At 41.2% G+C, this 12,717-nt stretch overlaps 2 protein-coding genes across 5 annotated transcripts; both read left to right on the top strand.

Annotated features, from left to right (window-relative positions):
* Window positions 1–647: 647 nt before the first annotated feature.
* On the top strand, window positions 648–1,927 carry LOC307171569 (insulin; the record flags this gene model as incomplete). Its single annotated transcript, XM_079893283.1, has 2 exons — window positions 648–879; window positions 1,761–1,927. 2 exons carry the CDS (start codon window positions 648–650, stop codon window positions 1,925–1,927), a joined length of 399 nt encoding a protein of 132 aa, XP_079749409.1.
* An 850-nt stretch (window positions 1,928–2,777) lies between these two features.
* Window positions 2,778–12,640, top strand: scaf1 (SR-related CTD-associated factor 1). Of its 4 annotated transcripts, XM_079888088.1 has the most exons (11): window positions 2,778–3,017; window positions 3,580–3,633; window positions 3,797–3,919; window positions 4,069–4,145; window positions 6,792–6,892; window positions 6,982–9,285; window positions 9,379–10,635; window positions 10,741–10,823; window positions 11,349–11,648; window positions 12,044–12,172; window positions 12,257–12,640. In XM_079888088.1, the coding sequence occupies exons 1-11, from the start codon at window positions 3,012–3,014 to the stop codon at window positions 12,413–12,415; spliced, it is 4,593 nt and encodes a 1,530-aa protein (XP_079744214.1). In that variant the 5' UTR covers window positions 2,778–3,011; the 3' UTR covers window positions 12,416–12,640. The 4 variants fall into 4 exon arrangements, with proteins under 4 accessions (XP_079744214.1, XP_079744212.1, XP_079744215.1 ...); XM_079888086.1 differs by having other exon boundaries at window positions 6,982–10,635; XM_079888089.1 differs by having other exon boundaries at window positions 2,830–3,017; window positions 3,781–3,919; window positions 6,982–10,635.
* The last annotated feature ends 77 nt before the right edge of the window (window positions 12,641–12,717 follow it).

Below are 12,717 nucleotides of genomic sequence, written 5' to 3'. Positions count from 1 at the left end.
ACCCATCCTCTCTCACTCATTCACAACACTGCTCATAAATCTATTTCTGCCTCCTTGATCGTGCATTTGGCCCTGTCTTTTGACGAAGGTTTGCTGTTTTGTATTTCCTTTCTTTGTTAATAATACAATTTATTGCAATAGTTATCCTCAGAACAGCAGTGCTAATTAGTGAGAAAGCCAATAGGCCCAGACAAAAGGGAGAAGAAAAAGCTTGAGCAGCTATGCTGGCATTCAGACAACAGTGAGAAAAAGACAGGGTTGGAGAGAGAAAAAAGAGAGAGGGGGATGAAAGCAGTACAGGTTTATATAAAGCTTAATAGGTGTAATTAAACAAAGTGGGTGTCAGAAAGAGAAAGGCTGGGATGACTGGGGTAAGCTGATGGGGTAATTATTTGGACTGATTGAAGGTGATTAATTGAGGCTAGTTGTTCAGATACAGCTCACTGATGGACCCTCATAAAAAGCAGGTAGCCTACATTAGAACAGAGAGACAGGACAAAAACGGAGAGAGAGAAAAAAAATAACACCAGTACTGGTGGGCTGGGGAAACACGTTCATTCTTGACAAGACACAATCAACCTGGCCAGACAGAAAGAGTTTATTTTTTTATTTAGTTTCGTAATCTGTTAAGTTTTCTCAGAAGGAGAATGCACAGATCTGGATGGCTCCTGTTGTCGTTGTGTGCCGGCTCTCTGGTGACCCACAGTGGTGCGCTCGGGAATCGCAAGCTCTGCGGGATTCAGCTCGTGGAAGCGCTGCTGCTCGTCTGTGGTGAAAAGGGTCTCTTCTACCAGCCTGGACGGCGCGTCAGAGAACACCATTTCCGTATGTTCTGCTACACGTGCATTTCTGTGTACATTTACAATTGTGCATTTAGCAGTTTTTTCAGTTTTTTTTATCTATCTATCTATCTATCGATCTATCGATCTATCCATCTATCCATCTATCCATCTATCTATCTATCTATCTATCTATCTATCTATCTATCTATCTATCTATCTATCTATCTATCTATCTATCTATTAATTCTGGTGTGTTACAATAAGATAACCCAATCCGTGCAAAGTTCCATGAAAGTTCTGGTAAAAAAAAAAAATAAAAAAAAGACATTCAATGTCACAAAATGTTATTTTATTTAAAATTTGGGGGTGACTGCAATTGTGTTAAGGGACTATAATTATAGTAGAGAAGAAAACAAGCAAATGTTTAAAAAAATTCTTCTGTGGAACACCAAAGAAAAAAAATGTTTGGTAGGCCTAAATGTTTTGGAAAGCACATTGACTTCCATTGTATAAAAAAACTGATATATTTCTCAAAATATCTTCTTTATGTTCCACAGAAGACAAAAAAAGGTCAAATATAGGTTTGGAATGACAAGACGGTGAGTAAATTATGACATAATGTTCATTTTTGGGTAAACTATTCCTTTAAGTCGCAAATAGCCTACAGTTTGAAATTAATAGGATAAAATTATGATATAGGCTATTATTAAATCATTTGAATACCCTTGTAAAAAAAAAAAAGGAGCCTTTCAGGTGTAAGATTTTTGTGACATATCCAATTATGAATCCCTTATAACCATAATAGTATTGGAAATGCATTCAGGTCACGCTTTATGTCTATATGTGTTGTGTAGAACATATAAAGCTATTTTATTAATTTTTTTTCTTTTTCTTCTTCTAATTTAATACTAGTATGCATGCTATGCCTGTCTGTGTAGACTGCTTTTGAATCCTTTAACACTGTCTGTCTTTCACCAGGCATCATGTTGAGGAACAGCGCCCCCTTCCAGCGGCAGACTGCAGTGGCTGCTCAGAGTGGAGAGAGAGGCACTGCCAGAAGCAGTGTTGCGAAGAGAGGCATTGTAGAGCAGTGCTGCCATTTCTACTGTGACTATTATGACCTAGAGAATTACTGTAACATATAGAGAATCTGATGCATGTACACTTCACCTAAGTAACTTTTCCTTATTTGAGTACCGTCTGTCTGCAGGTTTGGGATATGGTTGGCCTGTATGGATGGTGTACAGCAGTTAATGAAGGATCACTTGAAATGTTACACAATGGCCTTGTTTTCAATTAAAAAGTTTGCAAATATTAAAAATCTAAAAGTTTTTGTTGTTGGCTCAAATAGCACAATACTGAACAATACAAATTATTCAGGCAGTTAATTACATTAAAATATTAATTATTGTATTATTGTAGCTCAAACAGTAAACACATGGCAAGGGTCATGGATTTGATTCCCAGGAATTGCATGAATTGTTAAAAATGTAATGTAATTTGCAGTGGATATGTGTAGCCTTAGTATTATTGAAAAGTCTGGCCCTGGGACAATGATAAAACAATACAATTCGTTAGTCTATGTTAAAAGGTTTTTGAACAGTATAAAAAATGCATAGGCTACGTTTCCAATATAATTTTAATGAGAACTTTTGGAACTTTACAAAAAGTCTTTGCCGTTTAAATAAACGTTAACAATTAGTCTGTTGTCCGAAACATCTAAATTTCCCAACCATTTAAAGACCCATTTTAAATAAGTAATATAATTATAATATATTGTATGTAGCCTAAACATCAGATTCAAACAATCACCATTGGCTCTTTCAGACCAGCAACAATGGCTGTCAATTCTACATGGCATTTGTGAACTAATGTAAATGTTAATGTACTGTAATCTTGTGACCCTAAAATTATGTTCTAGACTGTCTATGTTCTAGAATATATCGCTTTCATCACAGAGACATTGTTTAATCGCCTTCGATTTGCGTCATCGCCACATACAGAAGTAATAGCCGTTGATGAAAAACATCATTTCCCATAAGCCCATGCCGGCAGTTTCACAGAAGGGGAAGCAAAATGGCGGAATCGGATGGGATGGGCCTCTTATTGTGTTTCTAAAAGAAAAATGTTTCGTGCCTCTACATATCGTTTTAAAGTTAACGACAACACTGTGGGTGGTTTCAGAGTGTTTTTAGCTTTGGGATTCACCAGCCGGCTCATCTCTGCACTATGAAGGTAAACGGCTCTTATAGCTTGTCTAACTTAGCCAGCCAGCTAACCCCTGTAGACGACAAATTGTAGGCAATAAATGATTGCAGCTAATGTGGGAAGGTTGCTTAAATTGAAGACATGATACGAAGGTCAGCTAGTAATACTTAATGTATCCAACATGAGTATTGGCGGTTTTCTCATGACAGTTAACAAGTGAGGAGGACATAGGTAACGTTAGGCAGGCACTGCAGTGGAGCACACGTACTAGATAGCATCATCTGTAGCATCATCTGAAATCAGTTTCATCCACTGTTCACCGATCAGTGCTGTCACTGGGTCAAGGATTGAAGCCGCACTGTTGAGTGTCAATACAGATCATGCTTTCTCATCAGTTTACTCGAGTGATCAAGTTCCCCCGAGTGGTCTTTTAGGTAAAGACAGATTAAACGCAGAAGTTGTTTTAGGACATCCCTCAGGTATGATTATCATAACGCGTGCAGCTTTATGATTGCTCAGAGCTGAGGTTTCAGATCTAGGTTATTCATAACAATAGTGTTGTGTGATGTGTGTTGTCTGCTATGTGTAGATAGAAACAGATGGACAGGCTGAAACGGATGAAGTAGAAGTTGTGCCAGGCAAGGTAAGTGTCACATATGTCACGATATGAAACTGTCCTTGTTGGTGCAGGTGCAGGTTGGACAGTCACCGTGATCATATACTGTAGACGATGAGATGAAGATGTAGCATGCACAACTCTCTCTCTGCTGAATAGACTGAATGTCTTCAGTCTCATGTACTTGTAGTCACAGACTGAACAATGTCCCGATGAAGAGGAGGAAGTGGAGTCTAAAGCAGACAGAAGGACAGTTGGCTTAAGATGTTTCCAGGGAAACAGAGAGACCTCGGAGGATGAGCCTAGTGAACTGGTAAAGTAAAATCACTTACGCTATTTGCATAATTGTAAGTTATTAGGTTCTGTCTTGTTACATGCTTTGTCTGTCTGTAATTTACCCAGTTTGAAACCGGTGACCTGAGTTGACCTTTTAACCGTTTAATTTGTGTTACACTCTTGTAGGGGTCTGCTGTTGTTTCTTCCTCTGAGCCTGTATTTTTTGTGCCTCAGATCAGCTCACAACCTCAGTACCTAGACTGGTAAGTGCCTAATTAAGTACACAAAATTCAAAATTGAGCTTGATAGTAGCTATTGATGTCCTATCCAAAAATTTGACTTTGTTTGCTACTTAAATTATATATTTTTTAAATGCTTAATTTAGAGGTATGTGAGTGTTGTGTCAGTGTCAAATCAACCACATTTTGTAAACTTTGCCGACTAAAATTTTTGATTTTGTTAATATTTTTTTTCTATAGAAAGACAAACATAAATAGTGATGAAAGCCAAAATGTTAAATAGTGTGGATGTACATTTACTGAGTAATCCACTTTTTCGTGGAGGGGGGTCAAAATGACACATGAGATTTAGAGCCAAATTACAGGGGGGGTAAAATGACTTTAGAAAGACGGCAGCAGCATTATTTTATTTTTACGTAGGGATTGGTATCTTATTCATACCAATGATGATGATAAAATGATGATACAATTGGTATGTATCCTCTTTCCCTCCATCAAAATAATTGCATAAAACATAACTCTCTGAGTAAACAAAATCCAGTGAAAATGGTTAAGTTGAGGCACATTAACTTGCTCTCAAACATGTATTTATAAGAATCTATATTTGAATCAGTTTTACGAGTATTTGGAAGATGGGATTTTGTTCATTTTAACAGCTTCTGAAGCTACCAAGAGTTCAAATATCATAACTACATTTTACCACATTGACATCACTATATCTATGGGATTGAACCATATAGGGACTTAAAATGAAGATTCCAAAAGAAAAGTTTCATGAGAACAAGAATCTAAAATGACTTAAGATATCTTTAACAAATCTTGAATTAAAGACATGTAAACTTAGGGAAAATAATGATGCTGCTGTCGTTCTAATGTCATTTTTACACCCCTCTAATTTGTCTCAATCTGAGGTGAAAATTGTAATTTTGACCCCCCTCTACAAAATAGTGGATTACTCAGTAAATATATGTCTGTGACATTTAATATTTTGGCTTTCATCAATGTTAATGTCTGTCTTTCTACAGAAAAAATATTAACGAAATAAATAATTTGAGCCGGGAACCTCTGGTTGAGTTGACACGGAACGACCCTGTTGTATTTGCAGGGTGCTGGCCTATTAAGGCAAAACACAGTACACATTTTGTCCAAACATTTAGTTGAGAAATTAATATCTGCATGTCAAATGACATCAGATAATTCAAAATTCAGTCAAAAAACTTTATTCTCTTAAATCGCTCCACTGTATTTCATTGTTTAATTGTTGGTGCATATTGCCATTGTATTGGAGAGTGATCAGATGATATTGTTTTTAATCATTTATGAACTTCTGGTCAGTTGATTTGACTGTCTCTTATTAAATTGGGCCAGTGGAATTCTGTGATCTCAAGATGATTTTTTTACTTTAGACTATTTTTTGACATGACATGCTATCTTAAAAATTTAGGAAATTGGTTAGTCATTTTTATGTTTTTATGTTTTTAAGTTTCACGTAGGGGTGCACACAAATAGTCAAATATTCAACCTTCAATAATTATTTTGAAGAATTTTTTTTGAAGCACTGCTACTTGGGCGCAGAGATATCATTTAACACCTGAAATCCGTTATCTCTGTGCCCAAGTAGCAATGCTTCGCCTGTGCTTCACCCCAATATAGTCCCAAGTCAATATCTTTCCTACTAGGAAATCACCTAGTCTTAAAGGTGAACTAAGTAACTTTTTTACCTTAACTGAACAGCTTTGGAGTCATTGGAATGGTTATATTACTTATTTCGGGTTGAATGGTGGTCGTTTCGCACCCCCCTGGTGCCCGTGAGCGGAAAATACGCACTTGCAACTTTGAGCCGGCGGTCCGCCGGCCGCCTCGTCAGGAAGTCTCATGTGATATCAGGTCTCGCGATGTAAACAATTGCTTTACGGCCAAAAGAAATCTGCTAAAATGCTGTCATTATTGCGCTCCCTCACGCTGTCCGAACCCGAATGAAGAAGACGTTTTAAAGAATGTCCCATCTGCTTTGATGTCGTTGATCTACTAGCCTCTGGTGTCCGAGAATCGCCTACGAGTTTTTACAACAGTGTTGTCAAATATCTATTCCGAAGCTGTGGGGGGAGCTCTAGAGAGAAACCTGCGAGCAAAAAGCGAGAATACAGCGAAGAAATCCCGAAGTTACTGAGCCCCGCTTTAATCTGCATTGCTATTTGTACTCGTTGTGAATACGCAGGCCACAAGAAGTAATTAGGTTTTTTTTAGTTTTTTATCACTTTTACTCACGACATGCTATCTGGCAACAAAGGATTCCATTCATTATGCTAAGCTAAGCTAAGCTAGCGGCGGCACTGCCAGACTAAGACAATGCATGCACTGAGACAAAAATGCGTTTGCCCACCTATCTAAATGTTGGGGAGACGTTGAATAACCCCTATTTCAAAAAACGGTGGTGTGTTCCTTTAAAGCTATTGATGCAAATTGCAAAAAAATTAAACGTATAAAAATGTTATTTGCTCTAAATTTGTCGTAATCGCAATGTTTTAAGAATATGTACTTTGCTTTGACACTTAACATTAACACTTATTGTTGGGGCCTGTTTTTTATTTAACAATGTGATTCAAAAACTATGAATATTCTTGTATGAAGGAAATTATAATATAATAGTTTTGTTTTATTCTCCTTTAGTGACTTTGATGTGGAGCTAACCGCAGAGGTGAACATAGAGTATGGCGCATCTCTTGCTTTGTTGACATCTGTTACCCCAAACCTTGGTTACCAGAAACCAGGTAAGTTCAGATCCATACTTTGTTTATGATCATGTAAATAGTAATGTGTGATCAAAGTTACTAATTTCTTTATTTTCTGTCTTCAATAGGATCTTTCTTGAAAGGACATTTTCTCTTTCCAGCATCTTTAAGGAAAAAGAGAGTCTTTAAAGACAGTTCTTTGCCTTCAGGCTCTTTTCCTGGATTCTGCTCAAGTGTAATTCAAGCCTCGGGACAGATGCAACTGCCCTGTTCCCTCAAAAACTCTGAGAGGGTCATAGAGATGGCCAAAAGCCCTCTGCCCTCATCACCCTCCAACTCACCATCATCTCCTTCATCTGCTCCCTCTTCCCCCTCCTCCTCCCCCTCATCGTCATCTCCTGGTGGAATGAGTACAAACTACCGTGAGGATGAAGACAGAGGCCATGCTGGAGCCAGCAAAGGAACTGGAGACTTTGTGTCATCCACTTCGTCCTCTTTGATGCCATCATCAATGGCTATGCCACCTTCTTCTTCTAATCCTTCAATCCATGCATCTTCATCATTCACACATCCATACAATGATGGACAGAGGGAGAGTTTAGAAAATGACATATATGATCCCTTTCACCCAACAGAGGGTGAGGGGGAGAGAGACCGGGCGTCCACTGATGATGATGAGGAGGAAGAAGTTGATAAGTATGACCCTTTTGAACCGACAGGTTCTCCCGCCTCTGAAACAGAGGAGGAGAAAAGATGTGTTGATGAGGGGAATGAGGGAGTAAGGAGCATTAATAGCGAAGGGAATGTGTCAAAAGCTGAAAGAGCATTAGAAATGGGAGCGCCTGCTGACACAGAGGGGGGGCCTCCAGATTCAACAGAAATTGATGCCAATAATGTACCTTTAGAACTTAACAGCAAGAGATCCATCAAAGACCGAATGAGGGAACATGGAAAAAATCAAAGAGAACGGGGTACAGACTCTGAGCAGTCTGAGATAGAAGAAGGAGAGATAGTGGGGGCCAGTGAAAGAGGAAGAGAACGAGTGATTGAGAGAAGGAGAGAGGTGTTACTTCCATCCTCAAGCAGTCCCTCTTACCTTCAAGGGGGTGTCCCAAAACCAGAGAGGATCTTACGGGTCTTAGAAGGTGATGGGTTTGTGTCTGTCCGTGCTGATGAAGAATGGGAGAGGGAACCAGTGGCTTCTGTGGGTGTTGGAGATCTGAGACGAAAACTGACGAGTAGGCGAAAAGAAAGATTCAGATCATGCCCTTCTTCTGCATCCATATCACCTCCGCCTGCCCCAGTTTTGCCTTTGCCCTCTCCTTCCTTTCCCAATTCTCCACCTCTATCCACTGATAAAGGGAGGAGTCGCAAATCCTCCAAGAGTTCAAAGGACAGGGATAGACGCAAGCGGAAAGAGGGAAGAGGAGAAAAGGAAAAGAGGAAAAAAAGGAAAGAGGGAAAGGAGGCAGGTGAAGGGAAAGGAGAAAGCAAAGAGATGGACTATGAAAAAAGAAGTGAAAAAGAGAACAAAGGCAAGGATAGGGAGAGAGGGAGAAGTAGCCGAAGCGGAAGTCGCAAGAGGAAAAAGAGACGCAGGAGCACTCCAGAACATTCTTCCCGCTCGCACTCCCAGAATGCCTCCCGACAATCACACAGTCGTAGATCTTGGTCTAGCCCCTCGGAGGACCGCCACAAAGATAGAGACCGAGAAAAAGAAAGAGAGAGGGAGCGAGAAAGGAACCATGAAAGAGACAGGGAAAGGGACCGGTGGCGAGACGACAGGGATAGAGAGCGAGACAGAGACTCCAGAAGAAGAGATGGACGAAGGAGATATAGGGATGAGGATAACAGGAGGTCAAGCAGCAGAGAGAGAGGCAGTACAAAGAGGGGCAGCGAGAAAGAAATGATTGGAGATCGAGAGAGGGACAGGAGAAGAGATAGCAGGCCTGTTGTACCCCCATCAATTCAGGATCTCAATGGCTCTGATCTTTTCGCGATCAAACGTACCATCACTGTTACCACCACTACAACGACCACCACAGTCCCAAGTTCACCGCTCTCTAGCCAACGGCGCTCCCACAGCCGATCTGAGAGCTCTGACAAACATCATAAGAGGAAGAAGAAACGAAGGAGACGATCAGATGATGAGGAGAGAAAGGACGAGGAGCACAGGAGCCGGTCCCGACCCACCTCCCTAACGCCGCCTCGTTATCATGGATATGAATCAGACCGTCTCTCTGACCGTCCTGAGGTAGACATGCTCTCTTTGGATGGGGAAGCACTGGATTCAGACTACCCTTCACTAGAGGACTCTCCACTACTTCCTCCTCCTCCTGAGCCCCCTCTACCCAGTCCCACAATTAAATCCGGAGCACCCAAAGCGAGCCGACATCATTTGAAGAAGAAATCCAGACCTGGCAAGACAGTTGGTCAGTCTGAATCCACCTCCTCTTCTCATAGACTAAAAGCCAAAAGTAAAAACATTTTGTCATCTCTCTCTCCACCTCTTTCTGCATCCTCAGGCAACACCACCTCCCTTCAGCCCACAGCATTCTCATCCACTACTAAACGAGGACGGAAAACCGGTAAGGAAAAAGTAGGGAAGAAGGATGCCGGGCGTTCTGGCAGGGCCAAAAAGCTCAGTGGCAGTAGCAGAAAGGGTAAGCTCCAGTCTAAAGTGTCTGTTTTGGTTCGTGAGGGTGTTAGCAGCACCACTGGGAACTCTGGGAAGTTGGGCCTCGACCTTCTTGGACCTTCTGGTGTTGTAAGTGGAGCTTCAGGGCCCTCAGTTGTTGGTGGGTCTATTGCTGTGGTGTTCCGCCGGGACAATGAGAGCCGGTCACCGTTTCTTAAGCCCTGCTCAGAGACACTGGCTCTTCCAGGTAGAGGCAAAGACCCAAGCAAAACTGGGAAGCAACACAACATCCTTGGGCCTCCGTCTTCAACAAATTCGAGTGGACTGAAGTCGAAGAAAGCCAAGCCAAGCTCTGCTACATCCACATCCTCATCTGCCTCTTCCCCTACTTCTTCATTGGCAGCAAAACGTAGGAGGAGGCCTGGAAAAAAGCTCAGAGAGAAAGAGCTAACTGTGGATGGAAGTGATTCTAAAGGCGCTAACAGTAATTGTAGCACGGTTGGTGGTGGTTGGGCAGGGGTATCAACAGAAATGCAGCCGTTGGTTGGGGTTGGATCCAAGCCATCTAGTCCTCCTTCAACTCTTCCTGGTCCCACTCCCTCATCCTCTTCATCATCCTCCACTTCCTCGTCAGCAAGTATCCTTCCTCCATCCTCCTCACCACCGCACACATCCCCGTTATCTTTGCCTCCGTCTCGAGATACTAGGGAGTCATCCCCGGACTCTCAAACTGTTGATAGTAGCTGCAAGACACCAGAGCCTTCATTCCTTTTGGAGGAAGGCCCTGGTCAGTCCAAAGCCTCTTCTCTCACACCTTCAAAGTCCCCTGCCAGCCCTCCCAATCTGCTATCATCACAGATCAGGGGTGATACCATATCCCAGTCCACTTCCAGTGTTAAACCTCTCCTACCAGATGATCCGAAGGCATCACCACCATGCTCCACTTCGGCAGCTTCGGTGTCTGCCTCCATCTCTCATTCCAATGCTCCTCTGGCAAATGACCCTTCTTCCTCCTCCTCTTCTTCAGTGTCCTCATCTTCAGTAAACAAACCACCACCACCTCCGCCCCCACCCCCATCAGCTCCACCTTTACCCTGGAGTCTACAAACTGGAGTGGACTGCACTGCTGGAGGTGTTTTAGCATGTGAGTGTTAAATGCATGATTATTAAATAATTCCCTGTTGACATGCATTTTTAATTATTAGTGTGATTAGAAGTCATAATTTCCTACTGTTAAATTACTCTTCAGTGACAGCTCTCCTCTTCAAAATGGAGGAGGCCAATATAGCCAACAGAGCCAAAGCACAAGAGTTCATCCAGGCCACAAGTCAGGTAAATCTGTGATATTCTACAAGGGCGCTTACAGTTTTCTTTCCATTAACTTCCATTCTAACAAATTCGGGAGACTGGAAACACAAACTCATGCGAATAAGTTTTGCATTTCAGATTTCAACTTTGGTGAAGTCTGATGTGCAAATTTGTCTCATGAGAAGGAGTGTGACGAAGTTTGATACATCACAGAGTGACCTCATAGCTGAATTAAAAGAAAGCAAACTTTAAAACTTGCAGGATTGCAGTGTTGCATAAAAGTGGAGTAGATTGTACATTTTTACAGTTTGGATTTATAATTACTTGTATGTTTTTTTTAAAAAGGCGTCATAGAGCGTGACATCCATTGCAGTGTCTGAAGAAATTTTGCATGCTCAAAGATTATATATGTTGTCTCAATGTACAATGTTCTACCAAATTCCTTAAGTCTAGTTAATTGATAGTTTCAGTCACTATTGATTGTGAAGTTCAATTAATTACCTAACTTTAACTTGATAGTGTATTCATATTGTATTTTTCTTTACACAGATTCTCTCTCAGGCCAATCAGAACCAGACACAGCCACACCCTCCTTCATCATCCTCATCTATATCATCACAAGTTCCCCCACCTCCGTCACATGCTCCACCCCCAGGACCCAATTCTGCACAGTTTATTCTCCACAGCTCTGTTCCATTGGTTGGCTGTACCAAAACGCCACCTTCACACTTGCACCCTGGAGTCTCAATGGGAGGAGGCTGTGCTCAGACTCCGCCGCCTCCATTGCCAGCGGGAATAACAGGGGGCAGTGAGATGGGCTGGGACAATGAAAGCAAAGACCCTGACAAGGTATCAATGCTTTCTGTATGTTTATATATTTCCTATGATTAGGGCTGCACAATTAATTCAAGAAAAAATTGTAGTATGACTTTGCCGGATTATTTAATCTCAGAAGTAAATTAATTTAACAGTTTGAGTGAACGCAAAGATAAGGTTTTATTAATTTAAAGACAGTAGATATTGTTTGATAATTTGCCATTTTCTTGCTTCCTGTCTCAGTGATTTAATGTACTTTTGTTTTCTTTCCCTGGAAATCAGAGCAGCAATATGAGAAGTTAAATGTTTGTCATGCTGCAATTCAAATTGCAATCACAATATTTTAAGTAACTGCAGTATGGGCAGTATTATCACATCTATAACAACCCCTATAACAATTTAATTTTAAATCACTTACCTTTGCTTAGTATCTGAAGAAGCTGCACACCCAGGAGAGGGCAGTAGAGGAAGTCAAATTGGCCATCAAGCCATACTACCAGCGCAAAGACATCAATAAAGACGAATACAAGGATATCTTAAGGAAAGCTGTGCACAAGGTAAATATAGCTTCAGGATGATAGCTTCTAATAAATATCTTGAAAGAGTGTATCGGTATGACTAAATCTGTCTTTACCTCACAGATTTGTCACAGCCGAACAGGTGAGATCAACCCAGTTAAAGTGAATAACCTGGTCAAGCTTTATGTCCAGAGGTACAAGTATTTTAGAAAGCACGGCCGCAAGATGGACGAGGAGGAAAAAGAGGACAGGGAGTCTGCCTCAATGCATTCCTCAACATGATTGGACAGAGACTGTTTATTTCTCTCCATCTGGTCGAACAAGTTTGCAAAATCTCCTCCCCTGCACGTGTTTGAGCCCACCATGGCTATTGAGTGAAAGTCGTTTGTTATATTGTTCTGTTCCCCCTATGTGTTGCCATCTTGTAAACTTGAGTACTCCACCCTCCTTCCCGTCTCTCTTTCTTGTCTTGCTATAAATATGTATGAATATAGAAATGTGGTAAGATATAAAGTATACTTAAAGCGTTCTAAAGAATACACTCGGGAGAGACAAAGATGACGCAAACACTCTCTTACACATAA

The sequence above is a fragment of the Squalius cephalus genome, assembly GCF_949319135.1.
Source record: "Squalius cephalus genome assembly, chromosome: 1".
NCBI classification, from domain to species: Eukaryota; Metazoa; Chordata; class Actinopteri; order Cypriniformes; family Leuciscidae; genus Squalius; species Squalius cephalus.
The sequence above is the reverse complement of the archived record's forward strand: the minus strand, read 5'-3'. Positions and strand labels throughout refer to the sequence as shown.

Bases quoted from the DNA above. Each gene is read 5' to 3' on its own strand.
- scaf1 (XM_079888086.1), top strand. The intron at 10,636-10,740 runs GTGAGTGTTAAA...ATTACTCTTCAG, and splicing joins TGCTGGAGGTGTTTTAGCAT to TGACAGCTCTCCTCTTCAAA. The intron at 11,649-12,043 runs GTATCAATGCTT...ACCTTTGCTTAG, and splicing joins AAAGCAAAGACCCTGACAAG to TATCTGAAGAAGCTGCACAC.